Here is a 22,433-nt window from a genome sequence, read left to right as displayed (position 1 = left end):
ATTATTTTGTAGAGTAGTTCAGAACACAACCATTTGCATATTATCTCTGGCACTGTTATAGAGTACATAAAGCGAAAGAATGCCGGTTAGAATAAAGTGTAATAGTACGGGTGGTACAGTTTGCTCCAAACACTATTTCCATTCTGCTGGAAGTTTTCTTTTGTAACAAAAAATATATTCTGAGCTCCTAACCACACATTGTTAATATTTTACTTCCAAATGATTAATTTAATGTATCTGTGTACAAACCTGGTACTTATACAACCGTACCAGCAGCAAACTTTATCTTTGTGATCTTATTAATTGCGTTGTCTATTAATCTAAAATATGACACCACAGTAGACATTTCTAAACGAGAGATTGAATTTTTATTTTTCTTCTATGATTTATTTTTTGTATTATTCAATAATATGTTCTTCAATTATTATTAATTACGAACTACTCATTTAAAAAATACAGAACAAAGAACTAACGAAAAAACTTATTAGAATCTGATTTTGAAAATATAAATAGGACACAGAAAGCTTCTTAACCCTTTATACAGCACATTTTTTGTTTTCATTTACGTCTTCCAAACCTAATGAATGATTTTTTTATAAAGATAATAAGCATTTGAAAATCTGAGTGGTAGACTGATCTACCAGTATACGTAATTACAATACTCTTTTGATGACTTATTATTAATACAAAATTATAGACAATGTAAGCCTCAATTCTGGTGGTATATGAATGTACCAGTTTGTTCTAGGTGTCCTATAACGGGCTTAAAAAGCTTTTGTCAATTGTGATGTAAAGAGAATTAAATATTTAACATAGCTTAAAAATGTGATTTATTGTTTGATTTTTTTGGACAGATTAATACTAGCTATAAAACTTAAATACAGATATGTAAAAAATTAAAGATAATAAACATCGATATTTTAACATTATCATGTCTATGGAGGTTAGCCAATACTCATGAAAAATTATTAGTTATAAAAGTTTTTCTGGCAAATTAGCTGAAAAAAATAATTAAATGAAACACAGCAAGAAACCTAAGGAATAGATGTTTTCAGATCTCAATGTTACATAAATTAGAGATTTTACATTATTGCTGTACTAAAACAATATTAATATTTATTTTGGCATCATTCTCTTTTAAATTATTTACTATCGACATTAATAAAATTATACAAAAAAATAAAACCGTTTCTGCTTTGCAAAATTCTTTTCTTAGTTTATTGTCATTGTTAATTCCTCACTGCAGCTGCATTTTTCCAATTTAGATTTAAAAACCAAAATCACGAAGATCGGATTATTGTTTTATGCAATTTAGGAGTTTAAAATAACACAAAAAAGATCTTTTAAACTAATTGGCACTAATGAACTTAATTAAATAGGAATGATATTAACACATCCCCATTTATGAAAAAAATATTTACATTTATAATTTTTTTAATTGTGATGCTAAAAAACAAAAATGGCTATCTCCAGCTACGGTTGTTTTTGAGATATTTGGATAATATGACTGCTTATGTTGTTTTACATAATAATATTAAACATAGCCGTCTCTTTTCTTTCCTTTCTGATAAGAAAACATTTAAAAATCAAGAGAAACTCGTGTGGTTATATTGATCACTTAAAAAGTCGATTCACTCAGTTTCAATAATATATCCAGGTAAGTGTTATATGTGCTTCAAGCAGATGTTATAATATAGTAATGGGTGGAAAAACTCACCATAAAAAGTACAGAAGTTAACTATTAACAATTTTATTTATATACTTTTAATAAAATCCCAAGAGTTGAGATTAGTACTGGAACAGATCTGCATGACCACAGGAGAGCCATTAAGTTTCTCATTTACTCCCAAACACGTTCCAGCTGCAGAGTTGTAAATCGGAGAACCGTTCTGTAAACAAAATAAAACAGTGATCTAAAGAACAACTCGCTAATAAAATTAATCAAAGAATATACAATTATATGTCATTTCCTTATTAAATATATATATATATATTATTAATCATAATATTTTAGCATAAAAACTTCAATTCACATTTAAATTAAACATTAATTTCAACATAGATGAAGAATCTCTTTAAGATGGGAATGTGGAAGTCTAGGTATTTAACCGGTCAAGTGCCATAAGCGTGTCAAGGCACGGAAGTGCTCGAAGGTCTTGCCATACAAAAATAGCGCATAAAGACACATGCCTTTGTAAAGATTTTAGATTTCATACACTCTAGACATCTGTTAGAATTAGAAACACTAAAACCCGAGGAATTATTAAAACTATCAACATGACAGCGGTTCAAATGAGAGCTATATTTGACGTTTACCACACGTCGATAATGAGAGTTGAAACATACTTGTGGGAATCCCTTTTAGTATTGTGTATTATTTTTTGTCAAACTTAGTTTGCAGTAATAACCTGATGCTTTTACTTTATTATTTCGGAGTGGTTTTATTGTTTATTTATTCTTTTGGGCCTTACTTATAAACCTGCTATAAAATTACGCCTAGGAATAGTAATAAAATAAGGATGGTATAGTGAAAATTCTTAGTTATAAACCTCGCATAAAGATATACCAGGTACAGGAGCTGGAGTAGCGACCATAGAAACTTAATCCATGTTTATACCCGCGTCCAACGTGATATAACACTGGAATAAACCTTAAATCTGTCATTTGTCACATTTTCAGTATTAAAATGGATTGCATTTATTTTGAATTTAAACAATTTAGAAAACATGCTGTTTTTTAGAGAATTAAAATTGAAATATTGTTTATGAGGGTAAAAATGATCATCAAATTTACATTACATTCAGATAAATTTTATTTAGCATTTGTTTTGAAAATGATCCTTGTTATATTTTGCAGTATTTATACATAAAAGATTTATCATATTACATCTTTAAATTTATTCAATGAAAATAAATATATGCGTCTAAACATTTATCAATGGCATATTTCTTTTCAGTATGTACCTCATTTTTTTAATGACTAATGTCTATTTGTGCGAGGTGTACTATCTATGAATTGTCTTCCTTTAATTGTTTACATTGAATATTTTCTTTCAAAAGTCCATGACACCCAGAAAATATAGTTTATTTACAGTTTTTTCTTTTAGGAGAAATTCCTAGTCTCAAACACCAAAATAATAAAATAAAACATTAACAAATAAATATCATAATCGTTATTGATCGACTTGGATTTAGTAAGTCACGCTTGACATTATTTGTTTAGTTTAGTTTCTTTTGTTACTAACACTAATACGAATAACGTATTAGTGTTTGTAACTGCACATGCACACGCAGCTTGTTCGTTAATGTAAGCAGAAATGTGGCATGATTAAAAAATAAACGATGGAATAAGCTTAGTATAGTTATACTAGGTCGTAAATATTTAAACTATAAGTAAACTTTTTTTGTATCGGGTATAAGGAAATCTAATAAGTAAGGCCCTCTGTGTTATAAAACGATTATTTGTGGATAGAGTGGGGTGTGTTTTATATATTTTTCAATTTACAAGCATATTTATCTCGATTTTATAGTGAAATGCACGAGTCTGTATTTGTTTGCTTTATGATCTTGTTTTATTGTCGGGACCTAAGTAACTACAATTTCATCATCATCCCCTTTCAGCACTTAATGGTGCATAGGGCACTGCATTGGTACACCAATCGCAGCATATCTTGATTAAAAAAATTGTTACATGAAGATAAGATGATCAGTCTTACGCTTCAGGTACCAGTCCAGAGACTATGATATATTCTAGTGTAAAACACCCTTTTAAATAAATATTTCATATCAAGCATGTCGGGAATCGCACCTGAGACCTATTGCTAGGTAGGCAAACGCGTTGACCATAACACCATGAGGCCGACTTTGGTGAGTATGAATAATTTAATCTCAGTTTTTAAAAATAGTTTTCCCTACCTAAATATTATAGCATAAATAAAAACCTTGTTTTTTTCTACAGACTCAAAATGGAAGGAGAACATGAATGTATGTGTACAATGTATGAAGATTTATTATGTATGAAATGATGTAGAATATGAATGTATGTGGCAATTGACAACCCTGACATTAAAAAAAAAAATCAATTGTGTATTTCAGAGGCAGGGGTCCTAAATGACACATCGTGTATTTATTTGGTAAGTTTTTATGATTTTTTTTTGACATATAATATGTGTTTTTTAAATGTTTTTTTAGGTTTTATCTTTTAGAAAAGGTTAAGGGGCTTCTAATCTGTCATCACTCTACACACTATGTAACATTCACCATTGTGCCCATGTTTGAACATTATAATGTTTCAGATTCACTGTGGTATGTACAATCATAAAAAAACATAGAGCTATGTATTTACTAATCACTAACCCTTAGATGGCACAAGTGAGATATCTCGTGCACGGTACAGTGTAACGGAACATTTGCATGTAAATATCTAGAATATGTTCTACTGACAGTTTAACACACTGCCGAAAATGAAAGAGAGAGACCATCCCACTTTTAATTCCGCATGATATCCTCTATCCCTTTTGACAGTATTTTTCTTTCCCAAAAGTACTTAAAAATCTATTAAATTTGTCTGGCATTTAAATTGTTAATTTAACTGTGTTATTCTAAAGAGTAAACAGTGAAAAAATAAACAACATCCATTTACCATACTATGACAATATCGATCGGGTCTCAACTTTTATTTGAAATACTTTTGTGGTGAACTTCTAAATTATATTTGACCTAATTTTAGAGTAGGATAGGATATTAACCTTACCTTTTTGTATGCAAAATAATTTAATTGGGTTTAGATAAATATGTAAACATCCTTGTGCATACCTTCGATTTATGGCGCCATTCTTGTGTTCCTGCCATCTCGTGACACTTGGAAAGAAGCACTTTCCCATTTCCCCCAGATGAAGCTTCTAGACACAGCATCTTGCCAAGTACCAATTCATGGCGAATCGTCTCATACCACATCTAAGTACGAACAGAAACATTGTATTGTGCATATTTATTTACCATTAGAATAAGGTAATGGCATCAGTAATGGACTGCACCTTAGTTATGGACAAAAGTTTATTAAATCCTTTAAAATAAGAAATATTCAACATATTTTTATACTGGCAAAAATGAATCATAAACTATAGATATTTATCTATCAACTGGGATGCATATCGCGACAATCGGCTATTACGTTAAAAAATAGCTAGCATTTAAAGGCACCAATCGAACGGCGTTAGCGAAATTCATAATTTCTTGCAGAAATAATTAGTGAGGTGAGTAACTATTTTGTAATTAGTTGGTAGAAATTTTAGTAATTACTTATTGAAATATTAAATAATACGTTTTCTAGACATACCGTAGATATGAAATCAATCTAAATTCATACCTAGCTACTTGTATATTTTGTCAAATTTGAATGTTCATAACTGACTACCGATTTTCATCTTAGACCAGTGATGGACAAAATGTCCATAAATTGAGTCAAACAGTGTATCTGTGTTTTCATCGCAGTTACCTTCAATTTAAGTCTGTCGTGCCGTCTTTGTTGTACATTATGTTTGTGGTACTGATAAGTGTACGCAATTTAGTCGTGGACATGGGTGTCCAATACTGGTTGTCCATAAGTGGATCTTAAATAAAGGTATATTTTGTGTTTTCTTTTCTAGCCATGGCACCCAAAAAAAATTATACGCCAAAACAAAAGGGACGTGCCGTAGATGCAGTGAACAGGGGGGAAGCAGTAAGGGCAGCGGCGTTAAAATATGGTGTACCACGAATAACTCTTCTCACCGGCATTTGATGTCGAGTCAGTAAACCTCGTTTAACGATTAGAACTGCCGACAATCCTGAGAAAAATATTCTTTTTTTTATCTTTTGAGGAGTCAGAGCAACACAAGTCATCATTGAATACTGATTATTTAACTGACAAATCAATACCGGCTGCATCTAATGTAGAGTCAAATAAGTGTGAAATCGACGAGAGAAACTGATGAGCCAAAATATATTACCGGGAGCATTTACTATGGAATAAGAGCAGCTTGAGTCGACTAGAAGTACTGACGCAGTAAAGGACTTTACATCAACTGCATCTGGTATTTAATTACTAGGCCCTAAGCCTTTTCATTCCCATGGCCTTATATTCTAATCTAGACCTAGCACTTCCCGTACTAATCCAGCAACAAAATATTGTACACCTTTGAAAAATATATTAAGCGATGTGTTAGGTATTACAGTGCCGTCGGCCGTTTGAAAGAAATTGAGGATAAGAAAAAAAACAGAAGAAAGAAAGAAAAGCTACCGTCGGCAGTTACAAGTAAATCATGGAAGCAGTATTAAGAAAAAAAAGATGAAGAAAAACGTAGATTACAAGTAGAAAAAGAAAATAAAACCAAGAAAGAGCAGAAAAAATAGTTTTAAAAGAGAAAATTGCCAAAGAAAAGAAAAATATGAATAAGAAAAAAATGAAAAAGTTACAACAATGTTCGTCTTCAGACAATACCGACTTGGAAATCGAATATGCCGAAAGTGGTGAAAGTGAGTGGAATGAACACAGTGACTCTATTGTAGAGAATAAGGGATGTGAAAAATATTTCACGAAAGGAAAAAAACGATTACCGAATGTTTTTTCTTATAAAGGACAAAAAAACAAAAGAAAAAAAACCCTTTCCCTAAATCTTGACTCTGAATTAGATCTAGAAAATGTACCTTTGAATGAATTTACGTCCTCCAGCAGTGAAGCTCTTGTACAATACATAAAAAGGGGATGTTACCTAATAATTAGATATGAGGGAGAATATTTCCCAGGAATAATTGAAAACAAAGAAAAAAGTTTGTTTGAAATTAGTACAATGACGTTATCTATTGGAAACACCTTCAGATGGTCGGAAAAAACCGATAAGATTTGGTACAAAATAGATGACATTGTAGAAAGGATAAATGATCCTGTACAACAAAATAAAAGAGTTTTTTTTTTTAAGTAATGAAGATGGAAAAATATTTACCTAATATCTATATATGACCTAAAGAGATTTTGTTACTTATACGTCCAATGCTGGACGTCCATTACTGGACGTTGTCCATTAATGGGTGTCCATAATTAGATTTTGTCTGTCCATCACTGATGATTAGAAGTAACTATGGTTTTTCTATTTTTTTATTTAAACCTGTAACCTGTTATGAATTTTATTATTAAAAAACGATTTCCAACATACCGTACTATTATTATTTCACATCGTCTGATTTCATTTTGTTAAAAATGGATCGTAGGGTTATGAATTTTAAAAACATTTTCTTAAACTGTCCATCACTGGTGCCTTTACCTTAGGTATATTAGATAAAAGAAATGACGAGATCCATAAAAAATATCACATATTAGTGTTTCCCTAATAGGCTTATATTTATCGTGTAACATTACCAAAATAAATAAATAAATTAGTTCAGAATGCAAGCCTGAGATTAGCTTTATTACATAATCAAGAATGGAGTGCAGCTACGGTTTAGGTGTATAAAGGAAATGGATGACGAAATAACAAATATTAATATTTACAGTGTAATGGTAGGTAGATAAATAGATGCAAGGGGTGCAAAAGATTTTTTTAAAAATGGCAAGATCAAATGCAAATTATCTGACTAAATCTAGTGAGATAGAATAATTGTTAGTCAAAATATAAGAAATCGTTCGATATGGAATATCCTGGAAACGAATAGTGAACATTTTTCAGTCTTATCAGACATTATAATAATATAATATCTACAAATCATAATTCATTACACTAAAATTTAAAAGTTTTGATTTAGGCTGCAAATGTGATTTCAAAAGTAAATTATTAATTTACTTTTGAACTTTTGATTTAGAGAACAAGTGGGTTTTTAAGTTATTTCCAAAACATCTCTTCTATTTCATAGTTTTATACTTCTGATGGGTGAGCATTCCATGCCAAACACATTTTAACAGTTTATTATTATTATTAGACCATTACTATGTATCTACATACTAGCTTAGTGTATTCCATCACAATAGTCTATTCATGTGATCCATGATGGTATAGGATAAAATCGTAATGGAATATACAGAATTTTATGGTGGCCATATTGTCTTTTTTTGGAGGTACGTAATATAAAAGTATTTCAATTATATAATATTAAAAGTCATATATTTAAAGTCCAAAGGCAACTAAGATGATAGATTGTCCAAGAAAACCTTATTAGACCACTTAAAAGTACTCGGTCTAAGCACACTGGAATAGCAGAGGCAATATGGTGACTTAATTAAAACATAAAATCTTGACAATGATATAATATACTGAAGCAGACACCAATGTTCACTATGAATAAAAGATGCAATATTTTTTAACCCCAGAAAAAACTTCTTGACAAACCAAATTATGGATCAATTAAAAACCAATTACATCAGCTTAAAGCTGCCAATGTACTTTATGATAATAATTTGTACCTGATTCGGAGTACGTAAACAAATTGCTAATATAAGTCCACTTCCTTTAGATTTGATATCCTTGATAGATTGTACGCAGAAATTAGACCCGGATAATCGCAATTGATAACTGTCTGTGTAGTTTCGTTTTCTGGAATAAAAGTTTAATAGGACCGTAAAAACATGAAATTTCAAAATAAATACAAAAAATAAGATGAAATGAAGGAAAACGCAGTGTAAGAAATGAGCCTCCTGGCTAAAAAGTGCATGATAGTGGTTCTACTGTAGCTCCAGATCATTTTTTAAAGTGGCTGCTGAAATATATAAATGCCATGATGATACTGCGGATTGGTACTCTAGGAAGAATAATAATATTCACATAGAAACTACTTTTATATTTTAGGTGTCAACATAAGTTTTGTCCTACAAATTAAAAAATGAGCACCGAAAGTAAAACAAAATGGTAAAAGTTAAGCGTCATTCGAAAGAAAATTTTCTGCTCTACGAGATGTTGTGTTTGCTTTTACGTTACATGTGATATTTTATTTCATTACAAGCCTTCAAAAAGAATGTCAAGTAGACGAAAGTGAGCATTTTCGACATCTTCTGTTCACGTTCAACCGACAACAAACAAAAAGGAGAATACATTGTTAATTAATTTGTTATATGTTTTTTTGTTGTGTCATCTTGTTCTCTTGATTTGGAAAAAAGCGGACACAACTTTTGTTATCACCCAACATAAGACACCAGTATTAGGGCTGCCTTCATAAATAATGTTACACAATAAGTTCGGTTCGAAATGTTGAAAAATGAATTTCCGTTAATTATATAACAATATGTTGCATATATCCAAATGTTTGTAAACGAATCCTGAATTTTTACCCCTTATGGAGTTAATCAAAATTTGAGAAGGGAATATGTAAGTCTAGACATTGACAGGGCTTATGACTTGTTATTGGATGGTGTAACATTTACCATTCTATGTATGGTTGAACATATATATTTCTTCAATTATTCCATCTTATGATTGATGTTATAACATACTAGGCAAAACCAGAATATATTTATCTGTCCCAACTTAAGGCAGGGCTTGTGGCTTCATAGAGTTAGGAATACATTTTTTTTAAATATATTTGTATCATTATATGAAAAAATAAAAAATATTTTTTTTTTTTAATACTTCTTGGACCAGTTAGTCAACAAACATTTGGACATACTCAAAATATTATACAAAGTATTATTTTATCATGAGGAAAATGTGTGTATTATGCATGATGAACCAGTCAAGGGGTGAGCATTTAAATATTATTTACCTTGCGTGCCATGGTTGAAATTTATTTCGGAATGGATCTGACATTGAATTCAACTTTTCATTAACTTTAGATGCAGAATCCGTGTCCAATATAAGCTGAGGATACACATTGTCTAAATACCATCTGAATGATTTACAATTTAGGGATTTTCTTAGTAGGATACGATCAGTTATATCTCCAAAATTTAAATTACTGGCTGCTGGAACCCTTTTCAAATAGTTATCCTGTGAACAATGAAAAAATACATAAATATGATTGCACAGATTTGATGATTTCTCTGCAATGATACAAAATAAAACCTTACGCATTTTCCAATGTTGACGTTTCTAATATTGACATGTAAAAGTGAAAAGCAAACAGTGAAAAAATAAACATTAATAAATAATATATGTACATACCTACTTAGAAATTGACGCATAAACTATTTTGAATAATTACAAACAATGTATATGTCGCCGCCAAATTGTTAAATCAGCCACTCAATTGTAAGGCTAGGCTGTTCATTAATTGCCGGCATTCAGTTGAATTGCTAGGCCGTGCATTGAACGACTGAAGATAGCTTAACCTTAAAAAGTTAGCCCTTTGGAAACGGCTGAACCAAAAGCCGCCAGGGCTGGTATTCCGAACGCAATTATAGCGCCGTATAGCGCGTTTTTACAAGCTAAACACGTTATAGCGCGCTACAAATGCATTCGAAATACCAGCCCAGATTAGGTTAGAGGTTGGATTAACTTAAGTAAAAAAATCATTTTTTCATATTATTAGACTTAACGCATCCTATCCTACCCTAACCTTACTTCACATATAACAAAATAAATTTTAAAATAAAACAATTATTATTGTTGTATTAAAATTAAAGAGGCTAAGCGACATTCATCCCCTTTGTTAACGTTGCTTCTAACATTTTTAGTATGCGTCTGTTAGCCATTCCATTTAATTCTGGCATTAAATGAACAGCCGAGCCGTCCGATTGAGTGGCTGATTTAACTGTTTGGTGGTATATATACACTTAAAACTATTTTCAAGATTTTGATTATGTTAAAATCATTATAAACAAATACTGGATTTAATCCTGAGAAGACTTTCATCAAGTTAAATTATAATCTAAGATTTTCATTTTACAGAACAACACTCCTACAACACTCGATTTACATGAGACATTTATATTCATTCTACAGTTACTAATAAAAAATCGCAAATAATACATCTTATAAATTACAAATATTGAAATGAAACAAATAAATATTTATTCATACAAAAATGATAATATATATATAATATAATATTGAAAAAAAATATATATATATAATATTGAAAATATTAATCGCATGGTCATGTTATTTTATTGTTGAATATCGCCATTATACCGGAGAGAGGGAGAGAGGGAGAGAGAACCATACCACATATCCGTCCATCCACACGTGAGCAAGGCGAAGAGAGTTATGGAGCATAGAATCAGTTCCATCAGTCGATCCGTAAGGTCTTCTCTTCCTGAACACATGACCGACTCTACTGCAAGGAATGATCTCCAATTCGCCGCCACACATCCAGATCTGAAGAGTTAACAAAATTATTTTTTTAGAGGTTTTATAAAATGGCCATAAGAAATGTAAACATGAAATTCGCCATATTTGAACTGCTAAAATAAACATGTTCATTGATGTTAAAATAAAAAAATAAAAAATTTAAACTTATATAGCCGACGTATTACTCTAAAACTTAAGGGGTTTATACAAATTTACAAATAAAAAAGTGCATTACAACCTACCCTGAATGACATTTCAATATTCTCTCCACCCCAAGTGTCCATTCCTGGATCATATTTTCCCATTGAGTTGAAATATGACTTATACATAGCAAACAATCCACCAGCCATTGTTGGAGTTTTCATTGGCTTAATAAAATCATCTTTGGCTGGAAACAGACAAAAATTTGTTTATTATATATTATTTAAAATATTTTTTTCAAAATGTTTTTTTTGGTGACTGATATAAATCTCACTTTGCAGAACGTCTTTGGGAATGTTATCCCACTTGAAATGAAGACCCCAGTTAAATCCACCACGCACCAGGGGACTAGATGTGTACTCGAAGGTATCTGCATTTATCACATCTATTATGGGAATCACCACTCGGTTGTGATCATCTTCTGATAGCCTGTGAAGCAGAGGCTCCAGCCACTTCACGTTTACTTCAATGTGAGAATCCAAAAACACTATAACCTAAAAGTAAATGTGTGAACCTCTGTTTTACGAAACTGTACAAGATATAAATAATTGAACCATATAGTTATATTTGCAACATTCTTTCTTAATATATTTTTTGTGATGTGTATTGTACCATTGTACATTATATCTTACAATATGGCATCATTGGAGATGCAACATTGCCTACCGAAACATCGATACATCATACATCAGGGTGTCGACTTATAAAGAACATCAATGTCTAAAAACATTGATACTGCAGACGCGTTTTTGCCTCCCTCCTTCAGGATGCCACCCAGATATTTTTGTAAATTGTCTATATAACATAAGCCTTAATAATTATTTTTTTTACTATTAAAAAACATCACCGTCAAGAAACAGCGCCGTCAAGAAACATCGCCATTTTAATATCGTATTTTTTATCAGAACAAACATTGATATTATTCAGGGATGTATCAATGTTTTGAAAATATTTATGTATCGTATGCATCCCTAGGCATAATAGGTTGGGGAGGATGCTATGAAACAAATGTTCATCCTCTTTTAATTGCTTGAAAAAATATTACTCAAATAATTATTTATAAAAAAAAACTATAACCTATCCATTGAATCTACTATTAAAAGGACTCTGTTTATCAAAAATTGATAATATATTTAAAAGAACTTCAATACATGTTATTCAAAAAAGAGAAATCACTACCACTCAATGTTCCGGAATTTCAAAATATCCAAATAGTTTCAACTTACATAGGTGCAATACAAGTGCTTCTCAAAACCACTATTTTTTCACAGGCAAAAAAAAAATAGCACATCTAGAAAATTTCAAATAAAAAAAAAAATATTTAAAAGAAAACTCAAAAAGCATATTCAATCAAACATCAAATAATTCTCTTTTCAGATATTATAAGTATCGGTCTTAGGAAATATGCATAGAATTAAGAATAGTTTAGAAGGAGCGTAGAATCATATTTGAATACATCGGACTGTGTCTAATAATTCCCTTACTATGCTCTACTTTCACCGGGCGCATTCGTGAAGTCGCAGCGTAATGTTGCTTGAGGGGAAAAAAAAATCATAACACAAATATAAGGTAAAAAAAAAAGCAATCTGTTAATATCTCTAAAATTTTATTGTGCACGCGGAAATATTGATTGACACAACAGAGTAGATAAGTAAAGGGTCATTTAATAGGAGTAATTGAATTAATAAACTTTTAACTTAAAATATAAATAAATTTTATTTTACATAAAACGGATATTTTTATATCATGTTAAATAATATTTAATGTTTTGAAGATAATGTCAGTCAAATGTCCACCACAGAGTTATTTAATCCGAGATCCAATTTTCATTAATTCTTTCATTAGATAAGCAAAGTGGGGTAAAAAAATTTACTATCCTGGCAACACTAACGAAATTTCCATTTTGTTTCTTCGACAATCTGACAGATAGAAAAATAATTCCATTTTTAAGTAATGCATTTGTTATATACACATGAAATGAGATTGCATCCTGTTTCTTTAAGATCCTAGCAGTCTTTCTACACTTTAAAAGGACACAACACGGCATAATTGAATTCAAATCAGGAGTTGCGTACTGAGCGACGTCTACAAAGAAACTAATGGGTCAAAACGTAAACCAACTTATTTATGAGTAGTTGAGTCGCCTTCTTTTTGATGTGCGTATGCGGTTTCAAGACTATTCATAATTCTATGGAATTATGACCACATTTCTGATTATCGTAGGCAACTGAAATGGCTCAAAATTAAACAGCGGAGAGACTATCACTCCCTCTCACTTCTGTTCTCTGTACTTCATAGTCCTAACACACATATATACCTCTGCGAAAAATTTAAACGTTTGTCAGTTCATGGTTTATATTTTTGTTCTAATCATCCATAATTCCTATTTCTTCTCTAACTCATACAATGCCCATGCGGCTCGACTGTGGAATCATCTCCCATCCACTATCAAAGATGTTACTACAGTATCCGTTTAAATCACGTTTGAAGAAAAATTTCCTCTCTCTTCCTTAAACTCTCCTCCTTTCCTCTTTCCTCTTTATTTCTTTTTCCCATTGAGTAATAGTATAGATTTAAAGTCATGTATATACAAATACAGTTACTTCTATTTTTGTAAATCTTAAGCTTTTATTAATTTAATTTTCTGTTAAATATGTTTTGTAACATGAATGATATAAATAAAGTCAGTATTTTATTGGTTGTTTGGAAGAAATTGCCATTTTGCGATAAGCCCGCTAATGTACAATTTACATTATGTACTATGACTTCGATGCATTTTTTCATCCAGGTGTACATTTTTTTGATTCCCTGGTCATAGAAGTCTCCCTCTAGGCCGTGAAGGTAGCTCAGAACCTCTTCTTTCAGCTCCTTTTGAGGTGTTTCTTCAAATCAGGAAAGAGATGGTAGTTGCTTGGGGCCAAGTCCGGACTGTATGGTGGATGTAGGACAATCTCCTATCCGAATTTCTCAATGAGCGCAGTGGTGACGCGAGCTGTATGCGGACGAGCGTTGTTCTGATGAAAATGGATTCCATTCGTCAGCATGCCCCTCCTCTTGTTTTGTATGGCCTTTTTAAGGTTTTCCAGAGTTTTGCAGTAGCGATCAGCAGTTATTGTTGAGCCGGTAGGCATAAATTCGCACAGCAATAGGCCTTTCTTGTCCCAGAATACCGTTGCCATGACTTTGCCGGCAGACAGCGTTTGTTTGAACTTACGCGGCGTCGGCGATTGCGGATGTTTCCACTGTTTGGATTGTTCCTTTGTTTCCGGTGTGAGGTAGTGGGCCCACGTCTCATCCCCAGTGACTATGGAGTCCAAGAACTCCTCACCGTCGACTTTGTAGTTCGCTAGAAATGTGGTGGCCGCTTCAACACACTGTCGTTTGTGGCCCTCTGTAAGCATCCTGGGCACCCACCTTGCACAAACCTTAGAATAACCTAAATGTTCTGTTAGGATCTTGTCTATAGTTGTCTTGCTGACATCTGGGATCATCTCGCTAAGCTCCCGAACCGTCAGTCTTCGATCTGCCAGCTTGCCGCTTCCACTTTCGCAATCGTTTCGTCACTGACCGATGGCCGTCCGGACCGCTGTTCGTCATGGACGTCTGTGCGCCTTTCTTTGAATTCTTTGCACCACTTGCGCACCATTTGAACACTCATACACGTTTCTCCATACACTTCTGTTAGTTGAGAATAAATTTCCGTCGCCGAATGGACTTTGGCACACAAAAAACTAATCACGGAGAGTACTTCACAAATCACAGGCGATGCGATCGGGAGCTCCATTCTTTACGGCTGCCAAACCGACACTAATACCCGTATGCAGAGACAAACCTTAAGGTGAGGTAAGTACATTCTATTGTCTTCACCTTCTGGTTATTCTCTGCATATTAGATTAGAATGTACTTTCCTCACCTTGAGTTTTGTCTCTGCATACGGGTATAAGCTACGCAGCGAGTTTAACCGGGTGGGGATGTGGAGGGGGAAGACCAAGCTACGATCCAGTGTTGCCAGATTGCATGTAACAGTGATCCGCGCGCCCGTGGCTACCAGGAAAACTTATTTTACGGACAACCCTCGTATATAACACATAGTTGATACTATATGTAAAAATAATAAAAAATGTGAAACGAACTCCCTTTCTAAACATGAGGAGTTTGCTCACTTAGAGAGGTAGTAATGCATTAAATAATATGTTAAATTATCTATTTTTAATGATTTTTAAAATTTAATTTATGGTAATTCAAATTTAAATTTTAAAAAATAATTCAATATACATTTCAGATTATCAGATTTCGCTTACCTCTGCTTCAGCATTTTCAGCACCAAAAATCCGAGCACGAATAAGTCCTTCTCTTCTATCAGTTTTCAGAAGCTTTATAGGAATTGGATCATAAATGGCATTATCAATAGAATTACCATGAAAATCGTTTTTTAATGTTGAAATATAATTTGACACATTTTCGTACAAATACTTTATATCGCTATAATCATCCACCAAAACTATTTCCTGCAGTAAATGTCTCGGTGTCCGATCAAGAATCGAATTAACTGATCTTATAAGAGTGTGAAAATGTTCATTGTAAAAGCATATTATAATTGATACACTCGGTAACTTTTCTGGGTACACAACATTATTGCATCTGTAAAATAAAATATATATAACTTTGTTTATCAAAGTACTAAATAACAGTGTACAATTTGAATAAGTAAAATCAAATGACTTATGTACAAATTCAGCAACATAACTTACAATTCATTACGAGTATCTGGTATAACTCTGTTAAATTTGATTCGTTGTGATGCCAAAATATTGAATGCATATATTTTATATCCTTCATCTCGCAATCTTCTATCAGCATCAGACTTGATCAACCCAAAGTTCCCATCTATTGAAATAGAAAATATATTAGTTGTCTAGCAAAAATAATATGGAAAAGGGTATTATAGCATTTGAACTGGCTTTATAGATCTGTATTTCTAAATACTGACTAATTCTAAGTAGGTTTCCCTTTTTAAAAGCAAATTAGGGCCCCATACACACAGTGCTTCTGGTGGGTTTATGCGGTTGAAGAATCATGTAAATGATGTATAAATAAATAAACGTAATATTATTTATGTTCAAAGCATTAACTTCATGGTCAAACATTTTAACAAATATTACTCTGGGGTATTTAACCACTTACATACTTTTTTGTCTACCGATTTCATACATAAAATAATAAAAAAGGACTTAAATTAAACAACACGCAGGTGTTTCACACCAAAAAGCTTTAAAAAATAAAATTGATTAAAAAATTAATCAATCGTGTAACGTTAAACCTCTTAGCTCCTCCCCTTCCTAACACCCCCCTTCACCACAACACACATTCTGTGACATATGGCTAAATATTATTAACCTAATTTTAATGCATGTTCTGACATGGTGGAGTTTGCATCACCTTTAACTCTGCATGCAATTTATGTATTTTTTCGTAAATACTATATATACTGCGGTGACAGTAAAGGTGAAAGTGTATTTTATTATTGGCGTGTTGGAGTAGTGAGTGTCCTGACGAAGAGACGGGTATGTCTCGAAACCGGTAGACATAAAATGTCGGTGAGTGGTCAAATACTGATATTTACAAACATTAATTAAATAAACCTAAACTAACATAACCTAACAGCATGCGGGTGCCAATCGGATAAAAAGACTGACTTTGCGTCGCTGTCATCATGAATGACAATGACTCAATGTCAGGTGGCCGTAGTTATCGTGCACTTAAATCTAAATTCATTTGGAAATACAGAATTTTGGAAAAAAATTGATCGGAACCAGCATGAACACGACCACAATACTAGAGAAAAGAACAAAATTAGACTTCCATTTAGGAAAAAGGCAAAGTCACAAAATTCAATTTTATTTAAAGCAATTAAAAAGTATTACGAAATGGAAAAAAATATTTATGAAGAAAAAAACATATCAAAATTTAAAATAATGGTCAAGACATATGTGATAAACAATTTATAAATTAAATATATTTGCAATGTTATTATTAGAACACACATAACAATATGTATGATATGTGTGCCCTACTTTAAGATTTAAGATTTAAATTTGAATTTAAATACTGGGAATATTAGTAGTTAAATATACATGTTATAAATATTGACAATTTGCCACATCTTTTAAAGAATCGGAGGAATAGGAAAAAAAAATCCAAATATTTTATGATTACCTCAATTGTGAATTTCAAGTTAATAATAAAGAGTGGTAAATGATATTTTGAGTAACTCCATCAGAGAGGAGAACATTTTTGAGAAGGAAATATGGAAGTCGAGGTTATTACAGTTCTTATGACATGTCATTGGCTGGTTATGTGATTACTTTACGTTCAAATTCACCATTCTTCCTATGTTTAAACATCCATATTTTTTTTAGTACAATCTCACCAAGATCAATAAAACTTTCAAACGTTTCGAAAATTAACAGATTGAAGAATTGACAAAATATTCATGTTCATGAACCAAAGTTGCTGATGTCATGAACCAAGTGGCAAAACTAAAGTGGAAATGGATAGGACATATGGCTAAACAGGGAGATGGGCGTCAGGAATACTGAAGTGGAGGCCCTGGACAAATAAAAGGAGTGTCGGAAGGCCACCAAAGAAATGGACCATCGACATTGTTCAGATAGGTGGTGATGCCTGGATGCGGGGGAGTCAAGACAGAGATCAATGGAAGGAGTTGGAAGAGACCTATATCCATCAGCGAAAAGAGGAAGGCTAGAGAAGAAGAAGAAGAATAATAATTTTAGGTTAAATATATCAAAATTTCAAAAACTGTTGAGGTGCAGAAGCTCAAACAAAAGCAGAATAGTGAATTTTACCTATGTTTGAAAATATTGATTTTCAACGGAAATAGTGAAGAAGTTATTTTTTCAAATAAGTATATTTAATACTGTAAAGCGGGCATGGGCAACCTTTTTCTACTCTGGGTCAGATTGCTAATTTTCCACAGATTTGTGGGCCCGAATATCAAAATAACCATCCACACATACAAAACATGCATAGACCCTAATAGTCAGCGAACATCATATAAAAAACATATTTAATGCATTCTGAATATAAATCATTTTCTTGATAAATAACTGGAGTCCTAGTCCAGTAAAAACCCATTTAGTATTACACATATTGACATCCCCTAGATTGAAATTATCCCAATGTTCTGAGTACATTTATTAATTTCCTCTAAAATCGGACTTAAAGCTTCGGATAAAAAAATGCTTGTGTTTAATGGACTATAGCTAAAAGCTGTAACTTGTTACTATTAAATGTGACATGGTATCTTTTGATAATAATGATGGAGGACAATTTTCTTAAAAAATCACCACAAGTTCGCTGATAATATTATTTATCTTGGTATTATGAGAAAAAAACTTGAACAAATTACGCATACATTTTAAGTTTTTAAACGAATTTTGGTATGATCAAAACTCCATATTTCTGCAGATGGGGGGGGGGGGGTTATGCCGTAAAGGATAAAAAAAAAACATACTTAGAAGCATAGTAAAAACATACCAATTTCATTAGATCCACCTGAATCCTTGCCATCTGAGTTTTTAATTTTGAAACCAAAAATATTTTTCTTATTCAATATTGTTTTTTTCTCTGAATTTTGATTTATTGAGTTATACTGTAAAAAGGTTTCTAAAAAATAAAAGAAAACAGTAAAGTAAACATTTTAAACACCTACTTGGTGATTTTACATGCTAACCATTTTATTTATTTATTTGGTTTACAAATAATAAAAAATAATATTAACACTTTGAGTACCGGCCGAATACAGATAGAATTTACCCTGTGCCCGGCCCATTTTTATGAAATTTCATGCTTTGTGAAGATTTTCTTAAACGTGTCATAATTATAAAATTACTAAGTTTAATCAATTCTTACTTCTCATATTTATTTGTAACAATTTAAAAATTCATTTTTGTATGATACTTCTGCCAACATTAGCCTTTATGGAGAGCCACATTGCAATGTTCGCACATATACCTACAGCGTCTCACTCATTTTTTTGTGCTTTGTATTCTGGAGCCGTGTAAACACGTGATTATAATAACCATGCGTTGTGTACCGGTCCCGTGTTTTCACGTAGTTTACCAACAGCGAAAAAGTACTAATAAAAGTCACTAGATGTCAATAAAATGCACGTTTTTGTACAGCTGGTAAATCACGTGAAAACACGGGACCGGGACACAACGCGTGGTTATATAATCACGTGTTTACACGGCTCCGGGATACAAAGTGTTAACAGAAATATTTACAAAAGAAGGAAGTAACATATTTTTCATAAATTACATGTAAACACTTTTAAAACACACATTATTTAAAACATTTTTTAAATTAAAAAAAACAATATTACATGTATTAAATAAACAAATTAGTGATTGAAATAAAATAATTATATTTGTACAAAAATGCATCTTTTATACATTTCTAAAACACAAACAATCTGCCGTCAAAAATGACAATCTACATGCTTTCAATACTATTGTATAATCTGCAAATTCTTGATATTGGATTGAAAAACATAATTACGTTAAATATAACTATACAATATGAATGAATCAATGCAAAACGTTCTAGGGTTCCTAAAGTAATAACCATTAGTAAAATTAGTTTGTGGTTTATGTAAAAATAGTATTAAATTAATTTAACCTCGAGGAATGAGTTACTTAGAATTTAGGTTTATTGTACACACGAAAATGTAGGGATTTCATAAATAAAACAAAGAATACTATGTGGCAGATCTGAATGCTGGTGGAGGCAGAGAAGATCGATATACGTTTTGCGCGCCCTTATATGGGTCCATTGGGCACTGCGCGCATAGACAACTCATTCTCTTCACTTGTTCTTTGGTCCCCACATACTCATCATCAACATATTAAAATATTAAAACTACCCTAATTAATGCATTTATTTGTAAATTTTTTAAATAATTTGACTGAACTAGTGATATGAGCATCTATGCTTAAACTAAAATATTTAACAAAGTATCTAATGTTATAATAATATAATTTTTATAAAGTAAATTAGCCAAATCTAAAAATTATTTTAAAAATTATGCTTGCTGACATCAAAAAATAAATTCAAGAAGACAATGCAAGAGATAGTATTGTTTAAAAGATAGGATCCATATTTGAAGACGATACAATAAGCATTATGATTCTAAATTTACCTTCAGATTTCCATGATTTGTGAATTCTTTTTGGCGAAGATACTTCTTCAAATTGTACTTTATATGTTTTGACGGCAATGCCGGCTATAATTAAAGAATACAATTAAAATAAATAGTTTAAGAAATCTAAGATTTCAAATTTAACTGTTAAGAAATAAACCAAACCTTTGTCATATGACGATGTCAGTTGCCAATACAAGTAGAGCGATGTGATCCACGTGGCCAAAGCCAAGATTGTCTTTATCAAAAATGACCTATTATAGGCAAGCATTGTATGAAATTGTTGCTACTTAATGCCTGCAAAAATATATTACAAAATGGATTTTAATTCAATGTAATGTCCAATCCATCGAAATAAAACTTTTAAATATTAAAGAGTGTGAGTACCTAAAATGTAAATATATTTTTCAAATAACTAGAATGACAGGCAACTATTTTAGTTTATTATAGAAATAAAAGTTACTATTTTAGTTATACCACTGTCCTTTTTATTACATACCTATCAATGTTCATACAATATCCTTGAATACATGTAATAAGGCCAGAAAAGTATTAACTACCATTACAAATCTGATTTGGTAAGAATTTAAGTAGATTTAAAACACCTGTTCTAAACTTTATGTTTCGATATCTCAAAATTGTGGTTCTGAAAATTCACTATACTGTACACTGTATCAACCTCCGTGTAATAAAGAGGGACAGCTGCTCATATAGACAAAAATCATAATAAAATTATATGGATAAAGAATATAGAATTAAGCTATGGTTTACAGCAAAACGAAACCAGTAAATCGTAAATTGTTATTGATCAAAAAATTTGCAACGCTTTTGTTCTATGCAAGAGAGCAAAATGCCGTCTCTACAACTGTGGCGCCTTATTACTCTGAGGTATCAACAATGAATTGACACAATTTATTAAAAACCATTTCACAGATGGCGCATGTTCTCGAGATAACGTTTTCACGTATCAATAGATCTGACATTGATCAAATATTTTGCACACTTAAGGTTCGATTTCCCTTCATAAAATGGAATCTATGGACTTTAAGTTTTTACTCTGGTTATTTTTGAAAGGGTAATCAAATTTAATTCATAGTAATAGTACCCTTCCAGAATTATGTAAGCTTTTAATACATCTGAGTACTTTCGAATTATTTTAAAAACATGTATTCCATATATGGAATACATTTGATTACAGACCATAAAAATAAATATCCGCAAACAACCTCGAGTATTGATGTGACGCTTGAGTAGCTTCCCCATTTATATGTTGATATATTATAGTCTTACATATTGGAATAAAAACTGATTCTTATGTTAGCTTTTCGCCACTTTAATGATTGAGTAAATACTAATTACTTTGGGAAATCTGTCAAATTTACAAGGAAATAATCATTCAGATTCGGAGTATAATAATATTAGTTAGAAGAGTTATTTATTGTTAAGAAATATAAACTATTTGATAAGATATTTTATATGGCATGGTAAATAGTATATGAATTAACAACAAATATAAATGACAGAAAAGTTACCAATAAGGTAAAATTGTTTTGATAATTCTGGAGATATTTTCACCACATATTAAGATACTTAAGTTATTTATGTGTATTTATGATACGAACATTAAATTAACAATTGTTTTAACGTAAATAGTACAACTCTCACGAACTTAAAACTCAATTCACAACCAGCAATTATTGTATAAAAAAGCATGACAGCTGACAGATAGCAGTGGCCAGTGTTGCAACAGTTGGATTTTCA

The 22,433-nt window shown here is 31.6% G+C and overlaps 1 protein-coding gene across 2 annotated transcripts; it reads right to left on the bottom strand.

Annotated features, from left to right (window-relative positions):
- Positions 1-1,551: 1,551 nt before the first annotated feature.
- On the bottom strand, positions 1,552-22,420 carry Pgant35A (polypeptide N-acetylgalactosaminyltransferase 35A). Of its 2 annotated transcripts, none has more exons than XM_088226492.1 (13): positions 22,205-22,420; positions 20,838-20,969; positions 20,673-20,756; positions 19,010-19,138; positions 16,204-16,339; positions 15,754-16,093; positions 11,727-11,946; positions 11,494-11,639; positions 11,126-11,278; positions 9,726-9,949; positions 8,434-8,563; positions 4,815-4,955; positions 1,552-1,889 (listed from the first exon to the last, which is right to left on the bottom strand). In XM_088226492.1, the coding sequence occupies exons 2-13, from the start codon at positions 20,941-20,943 to the stop codon at positions 1,755-1,757; spliced, it is 1,944 nt and encodes a 647-aa protein (XP_088082618.1). In that variant the 5' UTR covers positions 20,944-20,969; positions 22,205-22,420; the 3' UTR covers positions 1,552-1,754. The 2 variants fall into 2 exon arrangements, with proteins under 2 accessions (XP_088082618.1, XP_088082617.1); XM_088226491.1 differs by having other exon boundaries at positions 22,295-22,420.
- Between the last annotated feature and the right edge of the window lie 13 nt (positions 22,421-22,433).

This window comes from Micrasema longulum, unplaced genomic scaffold (assembly GCF_059751315.1).
Source record: "Micrasema longulum isolate JH-2025_06_02 unplaced genomic scaffold, ASM5975131v1 h1tg000435l, whole genome shotgun sequence".
NCBI classification, from domain to species: Eukaryota; Metazoa; Arthropoda; class Insecta; order Trichoptera; family Brachycentridae; genus Micrasema; species Micrasema longulum.
The sequence above is the reverse complement of the archived record's forward strand: the minus strand, read 5'-3'. Positions and strand labels throughout refer to the sequence as shown.

Bases quoted from the DNA above. Each gene is read 5' to 3' on its own strand.
- Pgant35A (XM_088226492.1), bottom strand. From the start codon at position 20,943: ATGCTTGCCTATAATAGGTCATTTTTGATAAAGACAATCTTGGCTTTG. The intron at 9,950-11,125 runs GTATGGTTCTCT...CATTGTTCACAG, and splicing joins TGTGGATGGACGGATATGTG to GATAACTATTTGAAAAGGGT. The intron at 1,890-4,814 runs GTATGCACAAGG...TTTTGTTTACAG, and splicing joins AATGGCGCCATAAATCGAAG to AACGGTTCTCCGATTTACAA.